The sequence below is a fragment of the Penicillium waksmanii genome (assembly GCF_028829765.1).
Source record: "Penicillium waksmanii strain IBT 27052 chromosome Unknown utg000001l:1.0-4852451.0:1.0-4856178.0, whole genome shotgun sequence".
In the NCBI taxonomy this organism is placed as follows: domain Eukaryota; kingdom Fungi; phylum Ascomycota; class Eurotiomycetes; order Eurotiales; family Aspergillaceae; genus Penicillium; species Penicillium waksmanii.
The window spans coordinates 2,028,370-2,048,387 of NW_026643248.1; the positions used below are offsets into that span (position 1 = coordinate 2,028,370).

Genomic DNA, 20,018 nt, shown 5'->3' on the forward strand with positions numbered 1-20,018 from the left:
AATGTCTCGACGAGAAATGAAGCCGGGGTGAGAGTGGGAAAGGAGTGGGGAAACCAAAGGTGGGGATTTCACCAACAACAGTGAGCGATGACGGGGGTTTACACGTCAGCAAATGGACGCGCAAAGTCTTGGCGGTTTCAGCAGGTATTTGCCTTTCTTTCAAACCTTTTGATTCGTTTTGTTGAACTATATCCTCACTTTGCCAAGGTCTATTCGCTTGCAATACATGTAAGCTCCCAAAATTACGCGGGGCAAGATTGGACAATTGATGCTTGTTCCCGAAATTGAGTAATAGGGTACCGAAAAGGGTCACTGTGAATGTGGGGGGAATCGGGAGTTATCCATTTGCTCAGATATAAAGACTAGTAAACATCTAGCTCGCCATTTTTTCAGACATGTCCATTCTCAATTGCTTTCCAGCCGAATAGGATATCACCCGTTCCAACTACTCAGCACCCATCACAAAAACAACTCGATTAAAGATGGCGCCCTCACTGTCACTGAAGGAATTTCTGAACTACATCAAAGCGTTCAACGCCAAGGATTATGCAGCTCAGCACGGATTTTACGATAAGGATGTCACTTTAACGATCCCAGATCCTGAGATTGGAACTCTTGTTGGGTCGAAGGGGGTAATGGACCATTATTCTATCGTGCACGCCGAAGCAAAGGAGACTGTTGTCCCAATGATTGCCATGGTCGACGAAAATAGAATCTTCTTCAGCATGGAGGCGTACTTCTACTACCTCAGAGCTACTGAAAACGCCGTTCATAGCCACAAAGTGAAGCCCGGGGACGTCATTCGAGTCAAGGTCTGGGCTCTCTACGATATGAAGAATGGGAAAATGGCGAAGATTGTTTGCAATGCTCTCGGCGACGAATTATTAGGACAGATAAATGTGGACGATGCGATCCAGGAGAGCTGGAATCGGGTTGATGATAATATCAAGGCGGCATGGACGGATTGAACTCCCTACAGAGATGTGTGTCATCGTTTAGTTTTTTAATATTTTGGATGGATATTCATATCGAATCTCTACAACACTACTTTCTAGCAAGGATAATTATCATGCATTCAATTTTGATTAATTTATAAGGTGCAGCTCAGCGTCGAGATAAAGAATATTGTAACATTTACCTAGTATCGTCTTGTTACTTTTAGGGAGATTGAAATCTTGGGCATCCATCAACACTCAGCTCCGGAACGAAACGTGACAACAAAAAAGGCAGCCAATCCGAATATACACGCGAAGGAGAAACTTATCCCGTTGTGTTTGTAAGGTATCCTACTAGGGTTAGTATGGAATGCAGATCTGCAAGTCACGGTTCAAGCACCACTGGATCACAAGAATGCGTAAAAGCCCAAGGGATGGATGAAAAATAATTTTTCTGAGTTCAACTGGTACTCGTCTATCGTATAGTTAAGTTTAGATTGTTCACATACGTGCCAGTGGTGATCATAAAGAGCTGTGAAGTTGTTGACGCGATACTTCGAAGGATATGCTCCTCTTGCCAGAGAAATTCACCGTCATGGTCCGGAACTTCCTGTATCCAACATCTTAACGCACACATTCGTTAGACTCAGCACAATGCGCTTTTCAAAATCACTCGCTCTCTTTTCCTCACTAATCCCCTCAATCCTCGGAACCCCAGTCCCCAACATCATTCATGACCTATCAACCCTTGAAACACGAGACTCTCCAGGAACAATCGAGATCCTCGAAAATGCACTTCTGGGCTTCTTCAGCCTCGACAAAGGAACCATACAAGAAATAACCCTCCTCGAATCCGCCCTAAAAGACGTCCAAGCCGGAAAAATAAACCCAGTCACTACCCTCGAAGAAGCCCTTGCATCTCTCGCCGAAATAGCCCCCTCTTCCAAGGAGGAACACAACATCCTGACAATTGCAACAAACCTAGTCCTAAACGGTCTAGCACCACAAAACACCCTTGACCTCATCGCCGGTATCATAGATCAGGATATCAACTCAAGCAACAATAACAACACCGTGAATCCGTCGAAACCTATCTACCCCAAAAAAGAGACCAAAGATGCACCATACAGCCAAAACGAAAAGGATCTCCGCTCAGCAATCTTCATCCCAGAAACATTCGAATACGGCGCCAACAATAAAACCCCCGTCCTCCTCGTTCCTGGAACCGCCGATCCAGCCGGAAGTACCTATCATTTCAGTTACGCGAAGCTCCTCGCCGAGTCCGACTTTGCAGATCCAGTATGGATAAACATACCAGGAAATTCACTGGGCGATATCCAAGTCAACGCCGAATATGTCGCCTACGCAATGAACTACGTCTCCGCCATCTCTAGCGCTAGCTCCAATTCCACCTCCAGCGGCCGTAAAATCGGCGCGATATCCTGGTCGCAGGGTGGAATCGACGTACAATGGGCACTGAAATACTGGCCGTCGACCCGGGATATTGTAGACGATTTCATGGCATTGAGTGCAGATTTCCACGGCACGCTTTTTGCTGCTGTCTGCCTTACGTCGTCGTCGCCATTGTGCACGCCGAGTATCAAACAGCAGTACTACAATTCGAATCTCATCCAAGCTCTTCGGGGTGGGGATGAAGGAGGGGATTCGGCATTTGTTCCTACAACGAGTGTCTATTCCGGCCTTGATGAAGTCGTTCAACCTCAGATTGGCACGAATGCGTCGGCGTATTTGCTCAATGAACGGGGCGTGGGCGTGAGTAATGTTCAGATTCAGGTTGGGTGTCCTGGGTTGCCAGCTGGTGGGTTTTATCTTCATGAGACGATGCTGGTTAATCCGCTTGCTTTTGCGCTTTTTGCGGATGCTCTTACGCATGATGGGCCCGGGAGCTTGTCGCGGGTTGACTTGGATACTGTTTGTAATCAGTTGGTTCCGCCAGGGCTCGGGCTTGATGATTTGCTGGGCACGGAGGTTATGGCGCTTGTTTATGGGAGCCTTGATACTTTGACTTATGGGTATGTTGGGGATAATGAGCCGCCGGTCAAAGATTACGCTGCGCAGTAGTGGATGTAATGATTATGCATAGTTTACTTCTTCTGTATACTAGCTCTGTGATATACTACTAGTACTAGTAGCCATTACCATGAATGTCATGACAGCGTGGGTGCTTTTATGAATATAAGGAATATCATGGGGCAGGTTGAAATACCCCATACATATATGGCTGAGATACACGTGTTACGACGACCGTAATGCCAATGATACCAAACTACTATACAAAACATCAAGGAAAGTGGGTCACTCGGTAGCATAATCCCCGTCCAGGCGACGAGTTATCGCTCCATATCTCAACAGAATACTTGGGAGCTTAACCGTTCAAGAGGGTCGAATTGGCTGCAGGCTTATGAATGACCTCGATTACTCCTTTCACAGCTTGCCCCCATTAAAGGCTTCCGTGTTGGACAGGGTCGCATTACCGAAGAAAGAGCGCAAGTCATCGATTAGCACCAGAGGCGTCTCAATGGAAGCGAAATGCGATCCTCGGTCGTGTACGGTTCTTCTAACCACGTTCCCGCTACGCTGAGCCCAGTCCATTGGCTAATGATAACAAGGGTCAGTTTGATTTTGCACTTCAATGGGGAGTCTGAAATGGAACTCACGGTTCTGTACCAAAGGTCCGCAGGGAATTCTGAAATGGCGACGGGCTGGTGGACATATGGAAATGAAGACGTATTGATTGCTAGGCCGTTTTCGAAAATATGGTCCTAGGGTTGCGCCGTGTCAGTGAAATACAACTTGCTGGGGTATACGAAATATAAATAGTAAATTCACTCACGGTAACGTGTTCTTTATAATATCGAAATGAAGAGTACGGACCCTGGATCCAGTACATCATGGTCCAAGTAACGATCTCCAAGGGAGTCCAGACATGGAATTGGACGAACTCATGCATTAAACTGTAAATCCACATAGCAAGCCCGACTGGGCTATCGGTCATGCCGGTTGCAAGTGACAATGGCTTAGTCTGCATGATCAGGCGGTAACCGGAGCCGACATGCTCAAAATCCATGATCTTGTTAATGACGAACTCCTCATCAGGGGTAGATAATCCAGCGTGGAAACGCTCTAGATCGGTGCTGTTAGGCTGGACCACCCAAAAATTGGAGAGGGCGGAGAGGACAGATTCGGGGTGGCGTCCTGCTTGCTCATGGAGGACGAAACCTCCTAGGTCGCCTCCTTGAAGGCAGTATTTCGAGTAGTTGAGCTTGTTAACCATAAGGTCGTTGTATGCGTCTGCAAGGGCAATTGGGCCCAAACCTGGTACTGAGGGCGCAGGCGAGAAACCGAATCCGGGCATGCTGGGAGCGACAACGTGGAAGGCGGGAGTCGATTCATTGGGAGGGTTGGTGAGACCGTCGATTATTTCGCCCACCTCGAGGAAGCTGCCCGGCCAACCATGAAGAAAGAGGAGGGGGATTGCATTAGGGCGTGCAGACCGGTGATGTACGAAATGTAGAGGTATAGGATGCGTGAAAATGTCACCCGCCGACACTGTGGTTGTAAATTGCTTGTATCTAGAATTTTGACATATCAGCTCTAACATTCCACTTCTCATCGAGGCCGTGAAAAGAAATTGTCTTGACGTACTTCTTATTTAGATTTTCTTGGACTTGGAACCAGTCAAACTCATTGACCCAAAAGTCCCTTACTGTGGTCGCATTATGATGCGGTGGCCCATCAGTAAAGTCAGGTTGTTGCAGGTCATCAGTGAAGCGGGTCAATGATGCCTTCAATGTGGTTCTCTTAATAAAATCAGGTTTGACGTCAATCTGGAAAGGAGCTACGGTGTCTCCGAAAGTACCCTTGAATTCCAGGAGCTGACATGAAGCAATCGATGATAGAATGAGAATGAGGAGGTTAGCCCGATAATGGGCAGCAAGATTTCGGTGGTTTTCATTGTCATAAACTTGATAAGCGCCAATTGAAAAGTTCTTATTTGATTGATGAAGTTGAAGAAGTGAGAGAAATGGTCGTCCTTTATAGTAGCACCAGGATAGTAGTCGTCAGGATAGCTGTTTCCTAAGACGCTAGTTATCTTCTCACTGAACCTGGACTTAATCCCCGAGAACCCTAGAAGCTTCCAACATGGATTTCAAATCGACACTGAATCACCGTGACGGCCCCGGGGTCACGGTGCATGAGTTTACCTTGTTGCCCGTGCCGGGATTGCTGACCACGGAGGACGGAGCCGTCGGACGGCCCGCTCCGCGATTATGGCATCCCGAAAATGGAAGTATATAATCGCTAGTAGAAAGCACCTTGACAGCGAACACAACTGACTCCCTATCAACAAACTTCATTTGATACTCAAGCTTCATTACTCCTATCAAAAAGACTTCTACAAAGATGGCTCCCATCCACATTGGCTGCCCGCTCTACGATTACCAGACGATCGACGTCATTGGACCATGCGATCTGCTCAATTCCGCGAGTAAGATGCTCTTGGAGGGTATCAATTACTACGCCCCCGTTGATGCGAAACTTCTAGAAAAGGCACCCGAATTCGTCTTCCACCACATTGGAGAGACCTTGGAGCCAGTGCACCTGCTTACGAGCGCTGTAACAGTGGTGCCTACGATCGCGGTGGACGATGCCCCCGAATTGGATATCCTCATCGTCGGTGGGGATATCCCTGCAAAGACCAATCTTCCGCCGAAATTGCAGGACCTCATTCGCCGCCATGCTGCCTCTGGAAAGTTAATATTCACCACCTGCACCGGAGCCGCAGTTGTTGCAGCCACCGGCGCTCTAGACGGCAGGAGGGCCACGGTCAATAACATCGAGTACAATTGGGTTAAGAAGAGATACCCGAATGTCAAGTGGACAATGGAGAAGAAGTGGATTGTTGATGGCAATATTTGGACTGGGAGTGGAGCTGTGGCGGGGATGGATATGGTCGCCCACTGGATCAAAGAGACTTATGGGCTGGACCTTCTTGTCCAGGCGGCATTGTCGCTTGATTATGAACCGCGGGATGCTGATGGAATTTTCAATGTTCTGCCCCAGCGATACGATCCGACTGGAAAAAAGCTTTCCACCCATGTATTTCCCAACGAGATCTAAGGCATTTTTATGCTGAACCAGTCCCAGGGTAGTCAAGCAGATTTGAGGTCTGGGGTATAGATAGCTTATCAGAAACCGGTAGATGATGAATCTGTCGTGATAGGGAAAGTATCCATCAACAATACATCGTCCCAAAGCTGCTCATATTCTATCCTCTGGACTTCTGTGGCAATAGCACTTTGTAGCATAGGTTGATCCGGAGGCCGAGCAACATGACGGCTCGAATACCGCAATGCAGGGCAGCGGTGCAGATTTTGCATAGATGAGGCTTTGCTAATCGATACCAGAAGCTCGTGATGGGCCTTTCGACTATCGCGATCCTGCGTGGTGTTCTCTTTTGCTGATGTATAGGAAGTTTTTACACTTCCTATGATCTCGGGCAGCTTTGAAAAGAGGCTTTTTGTAGGTACTTGCCTATCTGTCGATGGCTTAAGAGTCTGTAGATGAGTCAACAGTGTATCAAGGTAATCTTGTAGATCAACAGTGTGCTGTGCGATCTCCACGTTCCATTCGGGCACTTCCGGTAGCCCAACGGACAACCTGTAGAGCACGAACACTGTCAAAATAAGCTGATACCATGCGGAAAATGGCAGGCTGTGGAGCTCTGCAGTGGGAAGGGTGAAAAAATAATCGAGATATTCTTTCGCAGAATTGACGCATTTGATCAAATTGCTGATGACCATTGGATGTGCAGATAACATGGTGGAATCTTCCTGTTCCTTTGGAGATGGAGGCCTTCTCTGCCCATAGCAATAAACCAAGCCCATTTCTTGAATCCGAATCTTGACTGCGTAGTAACCGTTGATTGGCAATACTAGGGATTTTCAATCAGCTAAATAGGGGGCCCAGAGCTTGAGAGGTTCCTACCCGCGTTACGAAGATCCGCTGATAAAGAAGACCACCATTCTTCTAACCGCATCGTGAATCGTTCAGCATGAATGTACAGCCGAGGCCCACAGATGCCTTCTGATCGGTAGGTCTCGCAAACTTCCCCGGCAAATTGAATCACTTTCATCACTGGGTATATTAAGAGGTCTGTCTCGAACTCTGGTTGTTGTTCCAGCATCATGGCGCATTGAAGCATGTTTTGGTGGAATTGGAGATTGTTGGGCTTTCCCGATGACATTGCTATTCTAATAAGGTCAGTTCAAGCCCATTGCCTGTTATCTGCCAGAGGATAGGTAATGGCATCTTACATGCTAGACATGTAATAGCAGCCTAAATAAGCACGACATGCTTCCCGGATATACGTGTCACCCAGCTCGATTTGCTGCCCAAGCAAGTCGGCAGTCTCTTGGTCGAGGCGAAGGTCAATTACCAAGCTGATTGCGATTTGTAAGTATTTGTAGGTTTGCTGACTGCCTGGAACAAAGTCGAAGTGGAACCTGACATCAATTAGTTTGCTAGTGCCCCCAACAACGACAAGATAAAAGGCATTCTGGGAACTGGGATCCTACCAGGCGATGTGGACAAGTAATCCCTGGAGCAAATCTAGATCTTGCTCGCCAGCTATGAGAACACGCTGACTGAGGGATTCCTTAAACTGTTTAATCAGAGCATCTTGAAGGTGACAGTGATTTGAAGAAGCAACAGCAGCAGCCGCAAGTAATAGAAATGGGCGATCTTCAGCCATTGATGCAGCAGTCCAGGCATCTGAGAGCCGCACGAATGGAAAATAGGATCCCATGCTGCGGAACCTGTCTAGAAGATGCCCAATAACGACAGGACCGAGTCCTAGATCGGCGATCCAGGCCGTGTCCGTAGCTGTGGATGAATTCTGCGGATTTTCTAGGCTATCTTTGGTGGCATTATTTTTCTCGCTCAACTCCAGGCCTTCGTTCAATTGTGCATTATCCAGGTACCCTTGGCTCATCCATTCGGACGTTGGGTGTGGACTGTCGCTGAAAATGTCCGGATTTGCAGGCAGTCCAAAATCCGGATCAACGGGGGCTTGGATGGCACCAAGGGTGCGCTCGAGTGCGAAAGAAGACCGATGATATTGGTGAGCTTGGACTCAAGGTCAACCAGTCGCCTTCATTCTCCCCTGTCAGCAACACTGATCTATTGAGTGAAGGGCCCTCCAGGGTCACTTACGGTTTCGCTCGTTCTGAAACTCGAGCTCGCTGTCTCAGCTCTGGGAATACGCATTGGGAGTTTGATCTGGCACATCTACTCAAATTAGCCCGAGGGGAAGTATGTGCCAGTGGTCAGGAAATTAACGCGCACTTGGTACAAGGCTGTCCCTCCTCGGGTCGAATACATTTCACCTTGAGGACACGGCATTTTTGGCACGCAGGTGCCGCTTTCTTCGGCTGACGAGGTAGGTTCGTCGGAATTGTGTTATCCATCATCAATATATTTTGCGTGATCTCAAAATTGTAGGCTAAAAAAATTGAAATGAGGAGCTTGTTTGCGCTAAGATAGTTTCAGGCCGGCAAATATAACGTTCCAGCTGACAAATCCACACCCTGGCCCCTATTAAACAAAGTACGAGCCCAGAGAGTAGTAAGTACGGAGCTGCACAATGATAGTGGTAATCGGGCAAGAGCGAAGCTATCTAGAGCTAGCCATCGGATCATGGTAAGTGATCAGCCTAGGCCGGCCAGTGGCGTGCTCAATTCTACTCAAGGTTATCCGGTACATTTGCACCCTAGTATTAGCAGTAGTTAGTATAAGCAAACGCCAATCCCTAAGAATCAAAAATCAAATGCATCCATTGGGTATTCAAGTTATCATCTGGACCTCTAACCATTTGAGGAAAACAAACAAAGCCCATAAAACGAAAAGCGGTAACTTGAACGGCATATACCCGAACGAAACCTCCCATCCGTTTGAAAACCCCCTAAAGAAAATGAAAAGATATACCGGAGAGATAGAGAGAAACTAGCCCACCCCACACCCCTCCGAAACGAAACAAAACAAAACAATAGAAAAACAACCTGGAACACAGCACAACGAAAAAGCAGGGATATAATGGGACTTGCTTGCGTGATAGACAGAATCCGAGCAGAGTCATCAATCAGGGATGGCCTAAGCCCGTGCCCCGCATAAAAAAAAACTAGAAAGTTTTGGAAGACGGCAAATTTGGAAATCGTTAAGGTCGAACACTTCATTTCATTAGCAGCGCGATCATAATTCCTATCCAAGAAATCCTCCCATCACCACACCGAACAAAAACAGATTTGTGTATGATTGAGGGACGAGGACGACTAGACAGGACAGGCTATAGGATAAAATCCGGCTGCAGCAAGATTGGGCGTCACGGCATGCCAGGAGAAAAATATGGGACTCGAAGTGGATTCGTCATAATGCGAGGATTCGTGTTGATGTTCGAGAAAAAAAAGAGGAAAAATAGATAAGAAAGGGGGAAGAAAAAAGGAAAATAACAAAATCGAAGAACGGGAAGATCGAGAGAAAAAAAAGCATACACAGAGAGGAAGAGGATATTCTGCTTTCTTCTAGGTAGGCTTCTCGCATCCGATTCGTCCTAGTAGAGCTTTGCGATCACTCTGGTCGAAAGGAACACGGCCACGACCCCGGGCACGAACCGACGTGGACCCATTCGACCGGCGACGGTCCAAGCCGGGGGCAGTGTCGACAGCGACGGGGGTAGGGTTAACGCCATCCTTCGCGGCCAGCCGCACGGTGCCGTTCGCAGTAGCTTCGGGGTCGACCTCGGCCTCGTCTTCCTCGTCGCTGCGGCTGTCCTCTGCGGCGCCGGTGGCAATGGTTGTGTAGGCGACACGGACGATCATGGTGAACCAGACGACGGAGAGAAGTTGAATGGAGACGAGGAAGGCTAAGAAGATGAACTTGATGGTGGGGTTCATGCAAACGGGGTTCTCCAGGTTGAAGAATGGAGCAAAGAGGTACATGAAGGCGTCTGGGTAGGGGTTGGTGCTGGTCATTTTGCCGTACTGGTAGGTTCCGAAGGCCATTCTGGCGGGGACGTTCTTGTAGATGTTCCAGCAAAGCATATTATACAGAACGTGCCGTGTGATGAACCAGGTCGACATGAAAATGCCGAACCCGACATTGCAGGCGTTCTGGTAGTGGAGGTACTTGAGGATTTTGGCGGACTGTGGGGTAGTTGTCAGTAAATGTACCGCCGAGGGGAGGGCCAGGGATTGAAACGTACCGGAAGGAGGAAGTCCACGATGTCCATCAGACAAAGTACCACGTTGGACACATTGTAAAAACCGTAAATATAGGCGGAGGTAAGGAGGGTGCTAGTGATGACGTGGTGGGCGAACATTTGGTAGTGGTCCTTCCGTCTCTCCTCGACATGAATGATGAAGATGGACTGGATGAGAAAGGCCAATTCGACAAGCAAATACCACTTCATCAGACCGGACATGGGACGAGCTGGCCATTCATCCCAGATAGCACTGAAATCAAACCAGTAGTTCGAGTTCTTCCACAGGTACTGTCGAATCTAGCATTAGTTTACTCAACAACCCAACGAGTTTCACTCATGTCGCCGCGGAAAAGGACAAGACATACCAATCCCGTCGCCCAGACAAAGCTGTAGTACATAACTTGCCAGCCCTGCTCGGCAATGCGAACTGATGCCTTTCGTTTCACGCCAGACTGGCGAGCCAATGGCTGTAGAATCCATTCAATTGAAATGGCGCGGACCGCGGTAAGAGCGAGGGCCGCACTGAAAACGAAGTAGACATCGTCCCAGCCCTGAACGTATTTACCGGAGGCGGGGTTATAGTAGGACAATTCGAAAAAGGGCTGAGTATAGGGACGCAAGGAAGGGTAGAGGTTATGAAGTGCCAGCAACATTGCCAGAATGGTCAGGGAGATACCTGCGCAGCGCCAAGAGCGTTAGTGGAAATCTTGTCAGAAGGCCGCGATAGGGGAACCAGCGTTTATTTGCACTGGCCATGGCATAGGAGGTTCTATGCCACAGCGAAAAAAGCGAATTGGCCAGGATATTCAGGGAATCAATAGCGTACCAATTTGGTTGTTGACCACCCATTCGCGGAACGTGGTCTCCTTGGTTCGGGAGCCATTCGGGGAGGAGACATAGACATTGAGCTCCGAGGCAGCTGTCTCCTTGTCCATGGCGGCAGTCGCAACTGGAATAATACCAGCTGGGGGAGGTATGTTCAGGTTGATGGGTGGAGACGGGGTAAAAAGGGAGGAGAAGAGGAGCCCAAAAAAGGCGGGCTGAGGGTGAGTCGAGTCGAGTCGAGACTCTTTCGTGGGCCGCGGTCACTTTTTGGGTGGGACAAGGTTGAGTGGGAGCGTTTGTTTGTTGCTGTTTTTTTATATTGCCATAAACACCAAAACGAGGGAATAGCGAGAGAGTAGAGATCCGAGGGGACAAGGACTCAGGGCAAAAAAAAGAAAAGAAAAAGAAAAAACCCAGGATTGCCAGAATCCAAACGGGAGAGAGGAAAAGAGGTGGAGGGGAAAGTGGTTGAGTCTCGTTTCGTTTCACTTGATGATCGACGCTCCACACCGCCTCATCATTTTGATCGAATGAGCGGAGGGCAATTGTGTACAACAGAGGACAGGTGGAGGACAGGGAACAGGAGACTGTGATTCTATTCTATATACTTGGACAGATTATGAATTGTACACTCTACACCGTACACTGCACACTCCTAGTCCAGCCCGTCCGTCGCCCCGCGAACAAACTCCTGCGCATTCATCCCCAACTGTGCTAGATCCACGCCGCCATGACCAGTAAGTGCCCCTAGACATGGCCTGCACCACCTCCGGCTCTTCCCAGATATTGTTAACCACCGTACTCGGACCCGTCCCCGTGCCTGCACCTGCGCCTGTACCTCCTTGCCCCGAACCTGCGCTCGTCCCCCCCACTTCGAGTCCGGTCCTCCACCGCCGCGATGGCCTGCCAGTATGCGTCATCACGCTGCTTGAGCGACCGATCCCGCACAATCGCGTTGCGGGTAACACTTGTGGCGTGGAGCTTGGACTGGACGCCATTCAACATCTTGAGGGCCGAGGAGACCCCTTGGTCCAACTGTTCTGAAGACGACGGTTGTTTGAAGAAGAATCGGTGCGTCGAGGAGAGGTAGATGATGGCCGCACAGCCCAGGTCGAACACACCGAAGACGAAGGGCCGAGCCAAGGTAGAAATGTAGTAATAGCCATAACTGACGGGGGCATTCTTGGCTGCTCTGTCCAGAGTTGACCCCCCGGTCAGGGCATCATGAGTGGCCGCAATGTAGATATCACAGAATGCCACCAAAGACGCAACGAGTGTGAACTTGCCTCGCCAGCGAGCGCATTCGGAGCCGGAGAGGGCCTTCGATGTCACGATCAACAAGATCAGAATATGTACCAGGTGCGGCAGAAGGACCTGGAATGGGAGGTAAAAGAAGAGGTAAGTGGACGGCGAATTGATCGAGCAGAACTCGCACTTGGTGATGGTATCCGGTCCGAAGGCGAGGTAGATCTTGCGGGCGCTTATCGAGGTGAGGCTTTGTTTGAGGAGCTCATCGGCTGCGGTCAAGGTCTCGCTGGGCCGAAGTCGTGCGAGGCGAGTGAAGAGTACATCGGTGGAGGTTGTGATGCGCGATTTAGTGAGTTGGAAGATATTTTTTTTCGGGCGCGTAAGGTATGAAGGGGAAGCTGAGGGCGATGTAGAGACAGATGGCAATGAAGAGGAGGTTCAACGCTCGTTCAGCACCCTGGGGGATTGGGCGTGGTGGTGGACGAGAGGCGACGGATGCATTGAATGAACGGTATGCTACTAAAAGGCGTGGGAGAACAATCGGGGCGAAGAAGATGACGATCGATTTGATGCTGAGGCCAGCGGTCATGGTTAGAGAAGCACACGCGGGTGAGGGTGAGGATGAGGATAAGGACAGTTCAGCTTTCAACTCACGTCGACCAAGATGGGATATCTATTCCAGCCATAGTGGCGGCAATTAAACACAGACTGCTATTTCATGGGATGCGAAGAAAGGGAAGGGGGTATTGAGAAGAAAGGCATTGATGTCAAAGAGAGGCCAGCGGCCAAACATGAAGTTGGCCCCGGGTCCAAAAGCGGTCTTGGCGCTCCACCGCTATACTTCCACTCCTAGTTACTTGCCATCATGGAATACTCTAGCCGTTATATACAGAATATAATATATTTTACAAGGTAAAAGGTTTAGCTTTACTAACAGGATATATCATGTCTATGTCTATGCTAGTCGTAGCAGTGCAAACACTTATGTGTTAGTAGAGCAAAAAATCACAAAGAATCGAGTGTTAAGCAGACCCAAGCAAAGAAGTGAAAGACAGAGCAATCAATCTAGTGCGGATGGTTTTAGATAGCAGCAGCAGTAAGATACTCTATAAATACTATTATCCCACTTTCTCTGAATTAAAACAGTATTTTCAAGGTTAAAATAACCACTTTATGAAATTCTCCATTATAATGTAGTATCTATATCATATATGGCGTCAGTCGCAGGGAAGGTGCGACCCAGAGTAATTATATCGACTACTAGTACTACTACTAGTAGTACTAATACTATGGGAGCAATGGTACTCTTATACCCTGCTGCCTTCCCTACTTTCTACTATCCTATTTTATACCTTCTCCTACCCGATAAAAGTGATCCCTACAATGATGGCCACCAAAGAGGCCCCATCACTCACAATGCCTGAGGGATAGGCGACTGCCAACAAAGGTGCGAGAGTGCCTTCAAGGTGAAAGTTTTTTTTTTTGTTTGTTTTTGGACGAAAAGGGCACCGCAACTTTTACCTATGATGCTCACTCCTACTTCAAGTACTATTCGGGTCCGGGCTGGCGGGTGCCTAGAGGTGCCTGGGATGATCCGTAGGGAAGGGACCATTGGAAGTATACTACTAGTACTGCTAGTACTAGTACTAGTAGCGTACCTACTTTAGTCCTACTTTAGTCTTCTTACTCTTCTTCCTACTGTCATCCCTCCTACTTCTACTACCACGTCTTCCCTGAGTGAATTGTCTTATGTCTAGCTTTGCCAGGGAGCCAGTATGAGCGTCGAAATGAGAGAAGGAAAATATCTGGGAGAGGAGATAACTATGGAGGAGGTTGAGGAGATCAAGTAGCTTTGAGATTTCTTATTGCTTAACTGAGATCATTGTCTAGCTCTAATGCTACTATTCCTAGTACCGAAGTGCCTGGTAGTTTCTATCTCGCATCCTGATAGCTTCTTACCATGCCCCCCCCCCCCGGCTTTGACATGCGATCGTATCTGTAGCAAATTACATATGTTGTTTGATGCAATGCCTTAGGCATTCGGGATTGGGTGTATTTAAATGATTCCCTTTGTTGTCCTGATTTTCCCCTCCATGGTGAATATTGAATGTTACTGCTATTACTCGATTATCTCCATATACGTGAGCTGTTGCAGGATTTAGACATTTAGTTTTGGAAGGCGACAGCGTCCAAAATCACCAGTGCTTCCCATATTCGCAAAGTTTTATATCTACAGTAGCGAAGATATTGTTCAAGGCAATAGCGTTTCAACTGATTATAGACAATCCGGGTGTCGGATATTAGTTATTTCCCGTCATATTCAACGCATATTACGAGGGTCAATACCCGCGCCTACTGGAACTTGAATGTGTGATAGTTTCAATCTCCCAACATGTTCGAGTCTCAGGTTTCTTCTTCCAATTTCTGAATAGATCCATGGATATTTATCTCTTCCGAGATCTAAGGGTACCTTTACCTACAGGCAAGCTATGTGATTACCCGGTGGCGACGGCCTCGGAATGCGGATAGCCTATCCAACCTTAATCTGTCGACCCCAACATGCCAACATTTCTTCTCCGCCCAAACAACAGACTACAGCCATTGAAACAAGGCTTAGTGGGGAGTTGAAACCTTAGAATAGCCTACTCGGAAGCCGATTGTACCAGTGGCCTTATACACTTCACCGCTACTAGTACTACTAGTACTGGTAGTACTACGACCGTGACGTAGTTCAACAAATTGGGGCCAGCCGGTAATTCCGCTTGATATAGATTTTCCTATAAGATTCGCGCCCCCGTCCATATTGGACGTTCAAGAAATCAACCTCGGCCTACAGTTTCAAGTTCAATCCCATTCTCCAGCCCTGAACCCTCAAATCAAACCCTTGACATCATGCAAGAGCCGACCTACGATTCGACGTATGTACCATATTCAACTTGAGATAATCAACTACCACAGTACGGATGAACCTCACCATGACTCGGAGCTAACGAAGACTTCAGCCGCCCGATGCCGGCCATCGAACTCGTCTCTCAGTACAAACTGAATGCTACCGGTATCACCGGAAAGACCGTCTGTGCCCTACGCGTCGTCTTCCCTCCCAATGGATCAACTCCTCCTCACAGACATGGCGGCTGTGCCGTGTCGGCATTCGTTATATCGGGCACACTATTGAACAAAATGAACGACGACCCGATGAAGGTGATTGAGTCCGGCGGTACCTGGTACGAGGCTCCTGGTTGCCACCATCGAATCAGCGACAATGCAAGCAAGACTGAGGAAGCTGTTCTTCTGGCTACTATGATCGTCGACACTGAGGCGTTGGAGCGGGATGGAATGGGCGCGCTTATTCAAATTGATGAGGAATATCGTTGAGTGACCCTCATTGTAGGTAGAGAGGTGGAATTAGAATCAGTCTATATGCCAGTGGCATAACTTAGATACTATGGAAAAGGAAACAATGATGAATGAGACAATGGAAATTTTAAGTAGAGAGTGTAAAGTAATGTCTGCAATCAATCAAATCAAATCAAGCAATGCACCACACCAAACTCCACTCCAACTCTAACTCCAACCGTGCCCCATAATAAACGCCGAACGCTCCCAGAAACAATCATGTCATCAAACGGGATAGCCCACAAAACCACATGCACATGAGCATACTACGAGACTACTACTACCCTCATCCCCTTCCCATCTAGACCATATTAGCCGCATTAGTCTGCCGCATAGAAGGATGATACGCCTCCTCAGGAAATGGCACTCCCTCCGAATTCCGCGAATAATGCGACGATGCCGCATCATCGTTGTTCAGCGGCGGTTGGAGATGAGCATGGTCCGCAGCGTCATTGCTCCGCATCATGGGTCCGGAGATCTTGATCGGGAATCGGCCAGTGAATCGCTTTGTTGCTCGCTTCAGGGCATTCTCGCGTGCGGGTTCGGGAGGAGTGTAGGTTGGTGGGTGAGGGTATTCTTCGCGCTTGATTCCTTAGTTGTAACGAGCGTTGGCTGCTTGTTCGGCTTATTACTTGGTCTTTGGCGCCGGCGCCGTAGATTCGGACTTGGCGGGCGCTGACGTGGGGTTTGCGGTGGCTGAAGATGAAGGTCTGGGGGAGATTGTTAGTATTTGGGGCAAGGCTGGACGGGACTGAACTGGGGGCGGAATGAATGTGAAGTACGTACCGCCAGGATGTTTATCACGCTCATGACCATGGCCAGGATTCCCGCTGAGATGACGATGCGCCAAAATGCGAGGCCGAGGGACTTTTGACTCATTGCTTCGGTGTTCAGATTGCCTAGTACGGCGACGCCGAGGATCATCATGGCTAATGCTAGACCGAGGAAGCCTGCCTCGTCTCCGAAGAGTGGCCAGTTGCGATTGAAGTAGTTCCGGAGGATCGGGAGCTCAGTGATGATCAAAACGACTAAGGGATATGGTTGTCAGGAAATCAGTCTGCAGGACATGGTGAGATGAATAATACTCACTGCTAATCAAAGCCATGACAGCATGAGTCACGGCTTGGAAGAAGAAGAAGCCATTCCGCATATCGATTTTTACCTCCATCACCACGCAGGAGGCGATGATATCGAGGAAGACAATGATATTGAGGGCGCGGATGGTGTTCAGAATCACATACCCTGGACCAGCCAAGGATTCCTTGAGTTTCACCATCATAACAGCGGAGTCGGTGGATAAAACTGCACCGAGTAAAAAAATGAAAATAAAGGTGAGTCCAAGAACTCAAAGATGTATAACACGAGCGAGACTTGGCTCGCGGGGTTCAAGTTGGGAGGAAGACTTTTATGGGAAGGAAGCAACTGGCCAGCCGGAAGCTTGTCGTCCCATAAAGGAGAAAGAGACAAAAGAAAGACGAGATCAACTCGAGAAATTTGGAACGGAATGAGACAGAAGGGAAAGAAGAAGAAGAGAAGAAGAAACCGAGCTGACGAAGGGGAATATCTAGTGTTCATCAACCATGTCATTCACCCTCATTCACTCCCGTCGCCATTGAGGCATTCAGGGCGGCTATTGTCTCGTTTCTAATGCAGGCGACAATGGAGCCTGAAAATAGAACCTGAAACAATTGAGACAAGTCCCGGAGGTTATTTTCGGAAGTGAAAGGATTTGCCTTGTTAGGCGGGTTGGTTTGTTTCATCCGGGGGGAGAGCTAGGGCAGGGCTGTCAGATCTCAAATATGATCGGAAGGAAGGATTGGCGGAGAGTTTCCGATGGTCTGCGAGATGAAACTGCGAGTGCCCTGGGTATTTGGGTATTGGGGATATTGGGGATATTGGGGATATTGGGTGTTGGGTGTTGAGGTTAGACTGTAGTTCTCTGGTGGTTATCACAGCCCTAAGTCAGGCATCTCGTGTTCCCAAACAAGCATCTTCAGCCCGTAGACAACCACCACGCAAACAAGGACACCTCTGATGGTATTCCCCCAATTTCTGATTACAGGGAATAGCATTTCCCTGCAGGATCCAATCGATCCAGTCGAAACAGTGCGGCTCTACGCGCCCAATCAGACCAACAGCCCAAGCGCCAGGAGTTCGCGCTGCAGAGTAACTAGCTCCTTCATTTCGGCAATCAAAACCACAAACACCTTGCAAATTCAGATAATAATTAAATCACCCTAGAATTCATCGGCCATGGCGCAAGTTGACCTTGACTCTGACCCTAACCCTGAGTCCATGTGGTTGGTTCCAGTGAAACCTCGAAAGATGATTCGCCCCTCCAAAAGCTCACGATAAACGCCGCCCCCCGCCCCTCCTTCTTTTCCCTTTTTTTCTCTCCTCTTTCTCCTCTACCTGTCTCCGTTCTCCAAGCTCCAGTCCCTCCCCTCCACTAACACTCCCCTCTTCTCTATCCACAATCTTTTTTTTTGAATCCACCATGACGCGGGGTAACCAGCGCGACTCCGATCGGGCCAAGGCCCAAAAGAAGGCCAACGCCACGGTTCGTCTTCCCCCGATGCAATCAATATCTATACTCCCTATTTCCCCCTGCTGACTCCTCCCAGAAAGGAAAGAACACCATGAGCGGAACTGAGTACCAAAAGACCAAGGAGGATGCCGCGACCATCATGCGCGAGAAGCAGAAGAAGGGTGAGTCTTCCCAATCCGTGGCCGAGCCTCAACAAAGAAATGGAAATAGAATCTAACCTGGTTTCTACTCACCCAGCCGACGAGAAAAGAGCAGCTGAAGCAGCTGGTGGGAACAAGAAATAACCCGTCCTAAACCTCCCCCTCTACGCCTTGTCGTCGCCTATCCCATCCTCCCTCTGCACCATCCCCCGGTTCGCATCGCACACTCCAGTTTTGGAAGACTGGCCCCGGACGAATAAACATGCGCATTACATTGAACAGTTCGCTCACTCCGAATGCGCAGGACAGGAAAGGCGACGAGCGTAATCGTGTTGATATCCATTGGCACCCTTCTTTGGCTTCATGCCTGCGACTAGCGAGGAGTTAGCAACGGCGTTTTACATACCAGCATACACCATACTTTTTACCCCCAAACACATAGCGAATATACTGTTCATACGAGTCACGAATATTGTGAAATAGATTTGTTTTCTTTTTATATATCTACATATTTTTGACATTTCCAAGAACTATCGAGTGGAGGATGTCGATCAGGGTTGATCATCTCTTGCGCCAGATGCTGCTGCTGCCCAGTATGCTTGTGCTTGTGAGAGTCGGTTGCGCCATGGCCATTTTGGCAAAGACCGCGAGGGCCTTGTTTCATCGGACATGATCTTGTCCGATTCATCGGAGAAAGTCTCACTAATCACAGACTCCAGACCGAATTGTCGAGTCGCCTGATCAATAAACGTCCACAGACTCTCCCCTTCCCACCCAATCTTCAGCGCGAATTGAAGAACCCGTCTCACTGTGCCGGAACGAAGATCTGCATCTTCACTCTGATCTAGCAAGTACATTGCGAACATCCAGCCGGATATATCCCGCGGGTGAGACAGACACCATGTCAGCGTCGGGTCCACCAAACTCGCCGCTGCGCGATCCATCTGGCCCGCATTGCCTTGGTCTTTGCTGACATCTGCAATATACGAATGCAGCTTCCGCATATATGTAAAAGCATAAAAGTTCTTTGGATGTAACATCCCCGCACGAAGCACAATATCGAGCTCTGCCCGTTCGAGATTTAACAGAGTCGATATCGTAGGCCTGCGCATCCTAGTCAAGACATCTAGCACCCATAACCGGTGAGACCAAAGGGTGGGAGATTTGGTATGTCGACTTAATGGCGAACCTTGATATGTTTGCATGAGTGTGAGCTCGGTCTCCAACATCTTTTCCGATGAAGAGGTAGCCTGGTTGGTCTCATTGTAGCGCGAGATAGCTGCCAGCAGCCATTTCTTGCGCCAGTTGCACGCAGTGAGATGTTCAGAATCAAATAGTAACATGATCTCTGTGATTATATGCTTCGGCACCTTTGATTCGGTGCTCTGGTTCGAATTCGAAACCTCTGCGTCGAAGTCGTTCGAGGTCATGGGCATCAAACGCTTGATGAAGAGCTGTCGGGCGACTGTAAAGGCCTGCACCAGGTATTTCTTGGTGACTCCGATCGAGGTGCCATGTTTTATGAATGGCGATTCTAGAGTTGAGGGGATGATGTCAATGTCTAGGACCTCGTTACCTCTTGAAGTGAAAAGGTCGGCGAGTAGGTGGAATGCGTCCTCGGGAGTCGTCATTGGGGAGTCATGTAT

The 20,018-nt window shown here is 48.7% G+C and overlaps 9 protein-coding genes across 9 annotated transcripts; 4 read left to right on the forward strand and 5 right to left on the reverse strand.

Moving 5' to 3' along the window:
- Positions 1-482: 482 nt before the first annotated feature.
- Positions 483-968, forward strand: N7481_000721 (nuclear transport factor 2 family protein; the record flags this gene model as incomplete). The annotated part of the gene is made up of 1 exon (XM_057259940.1): positions 483-968. The coding sequence occupies one exon, from the start codon at positions 483-485 to the stop codon at positions 966-968; it is 486 nt and encodes a 161-aa protein (XP_057127772.1).
- Positions 969-1,589: 621 nt separating this feature from the next.
- N7481_000722 (esterase/lipase family protein) lies at positions 1,590-3,017 on the forward strand (the record flags this gene model as incomplete). The annotated part of the gene is made up of 1 exon (XM_057259941.1): positions 1,590-3,017. The coding sequence occupies one exon, from the start codon at positions 1,590-1,592 to the stop codon at positions 3,015-3,017; it is 1,428 nt and encodes a 475-aa protein (XP_057127773.1).
- A 363-nt stretch (positions 3,018-3,380) lies between these two features.
- On the reverse strand, positions 3,381-4,838 carry N7481_000723 (epoxide hydrolase family protein; the record flags this gene model as incomplete). Its single annotated transcript, XM_057259942.1, has 5 exons — positions 3,381-3,551; positions 3,614-3,718; positions 3,790-4,528; positions 4,602-4,754; positions 4,816-4,838. The coding sequence occupies 5 exons, from the start codon at positions 4,836-4,838 to the stop codon at positions 3,381-3,383; spliced, it is 1,191 nt and encodes a 396-aa protein (XP_057127774.1).
- A 522-nt stretch (positions 4,839-5,360) lies between these two features.
- N7481_000724 (class I glutamine amidotransferase-like protein) lies at positions 5,361-6,077 on the forward strand (the record flags this gene model as incomplete). The annotated part of the gene is made up of 1 exon (XM_057259943.1): positions 5,361-6,077. One exon carries the CDS (start codon positions 5,361-5,363, stop codon positions 6,075-6,077), a length of 717 nt encoding a protein of 238 aa, XP_057127775.1.
- A 68-nt stretch (positions 6,078-6,145) lies between these two features.
- On the reverse strand, positions 6,146-7,950 carry N7481_000725 (fungal specific transcription factor domain-containing protein; the record flags this gene model as incomplete). Its single annotated transcript, XM_057259944.1, has 4 exons — positions 6,146-6,891; positions 6,945-7,210; positions 7,274-7,462; positions 7,535-7,950. 4 exons carry the CDS (start codon positions 7,948-7,950, stop codon positions 6,146-6,148), a joined length of 1,617 nt encoding a protein of 538 aa, XP_057127776.1.
- Positions 7,951-9,535: 1,585 nt separating this feature from the next.
- Positions 9,536-11,150, reverse strand: N7481_000726 (uncharacterized protein; the record flags this gene model as incomplete). The annotated part of the gene is made up of 4 exons (XM_057259945.1): positions 9,536-10,156; positions 10,216-10,503; positions 10,581-10,891; positions 11,042-11,150. 4 exons carry the CDS (start codon positions 11,148-11,150, stop codon positions 9,536-9,538), a joined length of 1,329 nt encoding a protein of 442 aa, XP_057127777.1.
- A 507-nt stretch (positions 11,151-11,657) lies between these two features.
- Positions 11,658-16,960, reverse strand: N7481_000727 (uncharacterized protein; the record flags this gene model as incomplete). Its single annotated transcript, XM_057259946.1, is given in 7 exon segments — positions 11,658-11,872; positions 11,913-12,686; positions 12,706-12,860; positions 16,032-16,267; positions 16,317-16,394; positions 16,471-16,712; positions 16,774-16,960. 7 exon segments carry the CDS (start codon positions 16,958-16,960, stop codon positions 11,658-11,660), a joined length of 1,887 nt encoding a protein of 628 aa, XP_057127778.1.
- A 1,221-nt stretch (positions 16,961-18,181) lies between these two features.
- On the forward strand, positions 18,182-18,516 carry N7481_000728 (4F5 domain protein; the record flags this gene model as incomplete). Its single annotated transcript, XM_057259947.1, has 3 exons — positions 18,182-18,244; positions 18,309-18,393; positions 18,470-18,516. 3 exons carry the CDS (start codon positions 18,182-18,184, stop codon positions 18,514-18,516), a joined length of 195 nt encoding a protein of 64 aa, XP_057127779.1.
- Positions 18,517-18,923: 407 nt separating this feature from the next.
- On the reverse strand, positions 18,924-20,003 carry N7481_000729 (uncharacterized protein; the record flags this gene model as incomplete). Its single annotated transcript, XM_057259948.1, has 1 exon — positions 18,924-20,003. One exon carries the CDS (start codon positions 20,001-20,003, stop codon positions 18,924-18,926), a length of 1,080 nt encoding a protein of 359 aa, XP_057127780.1.
- Positions 20,004-20,018: the final 15 nt, after the last annotated feature.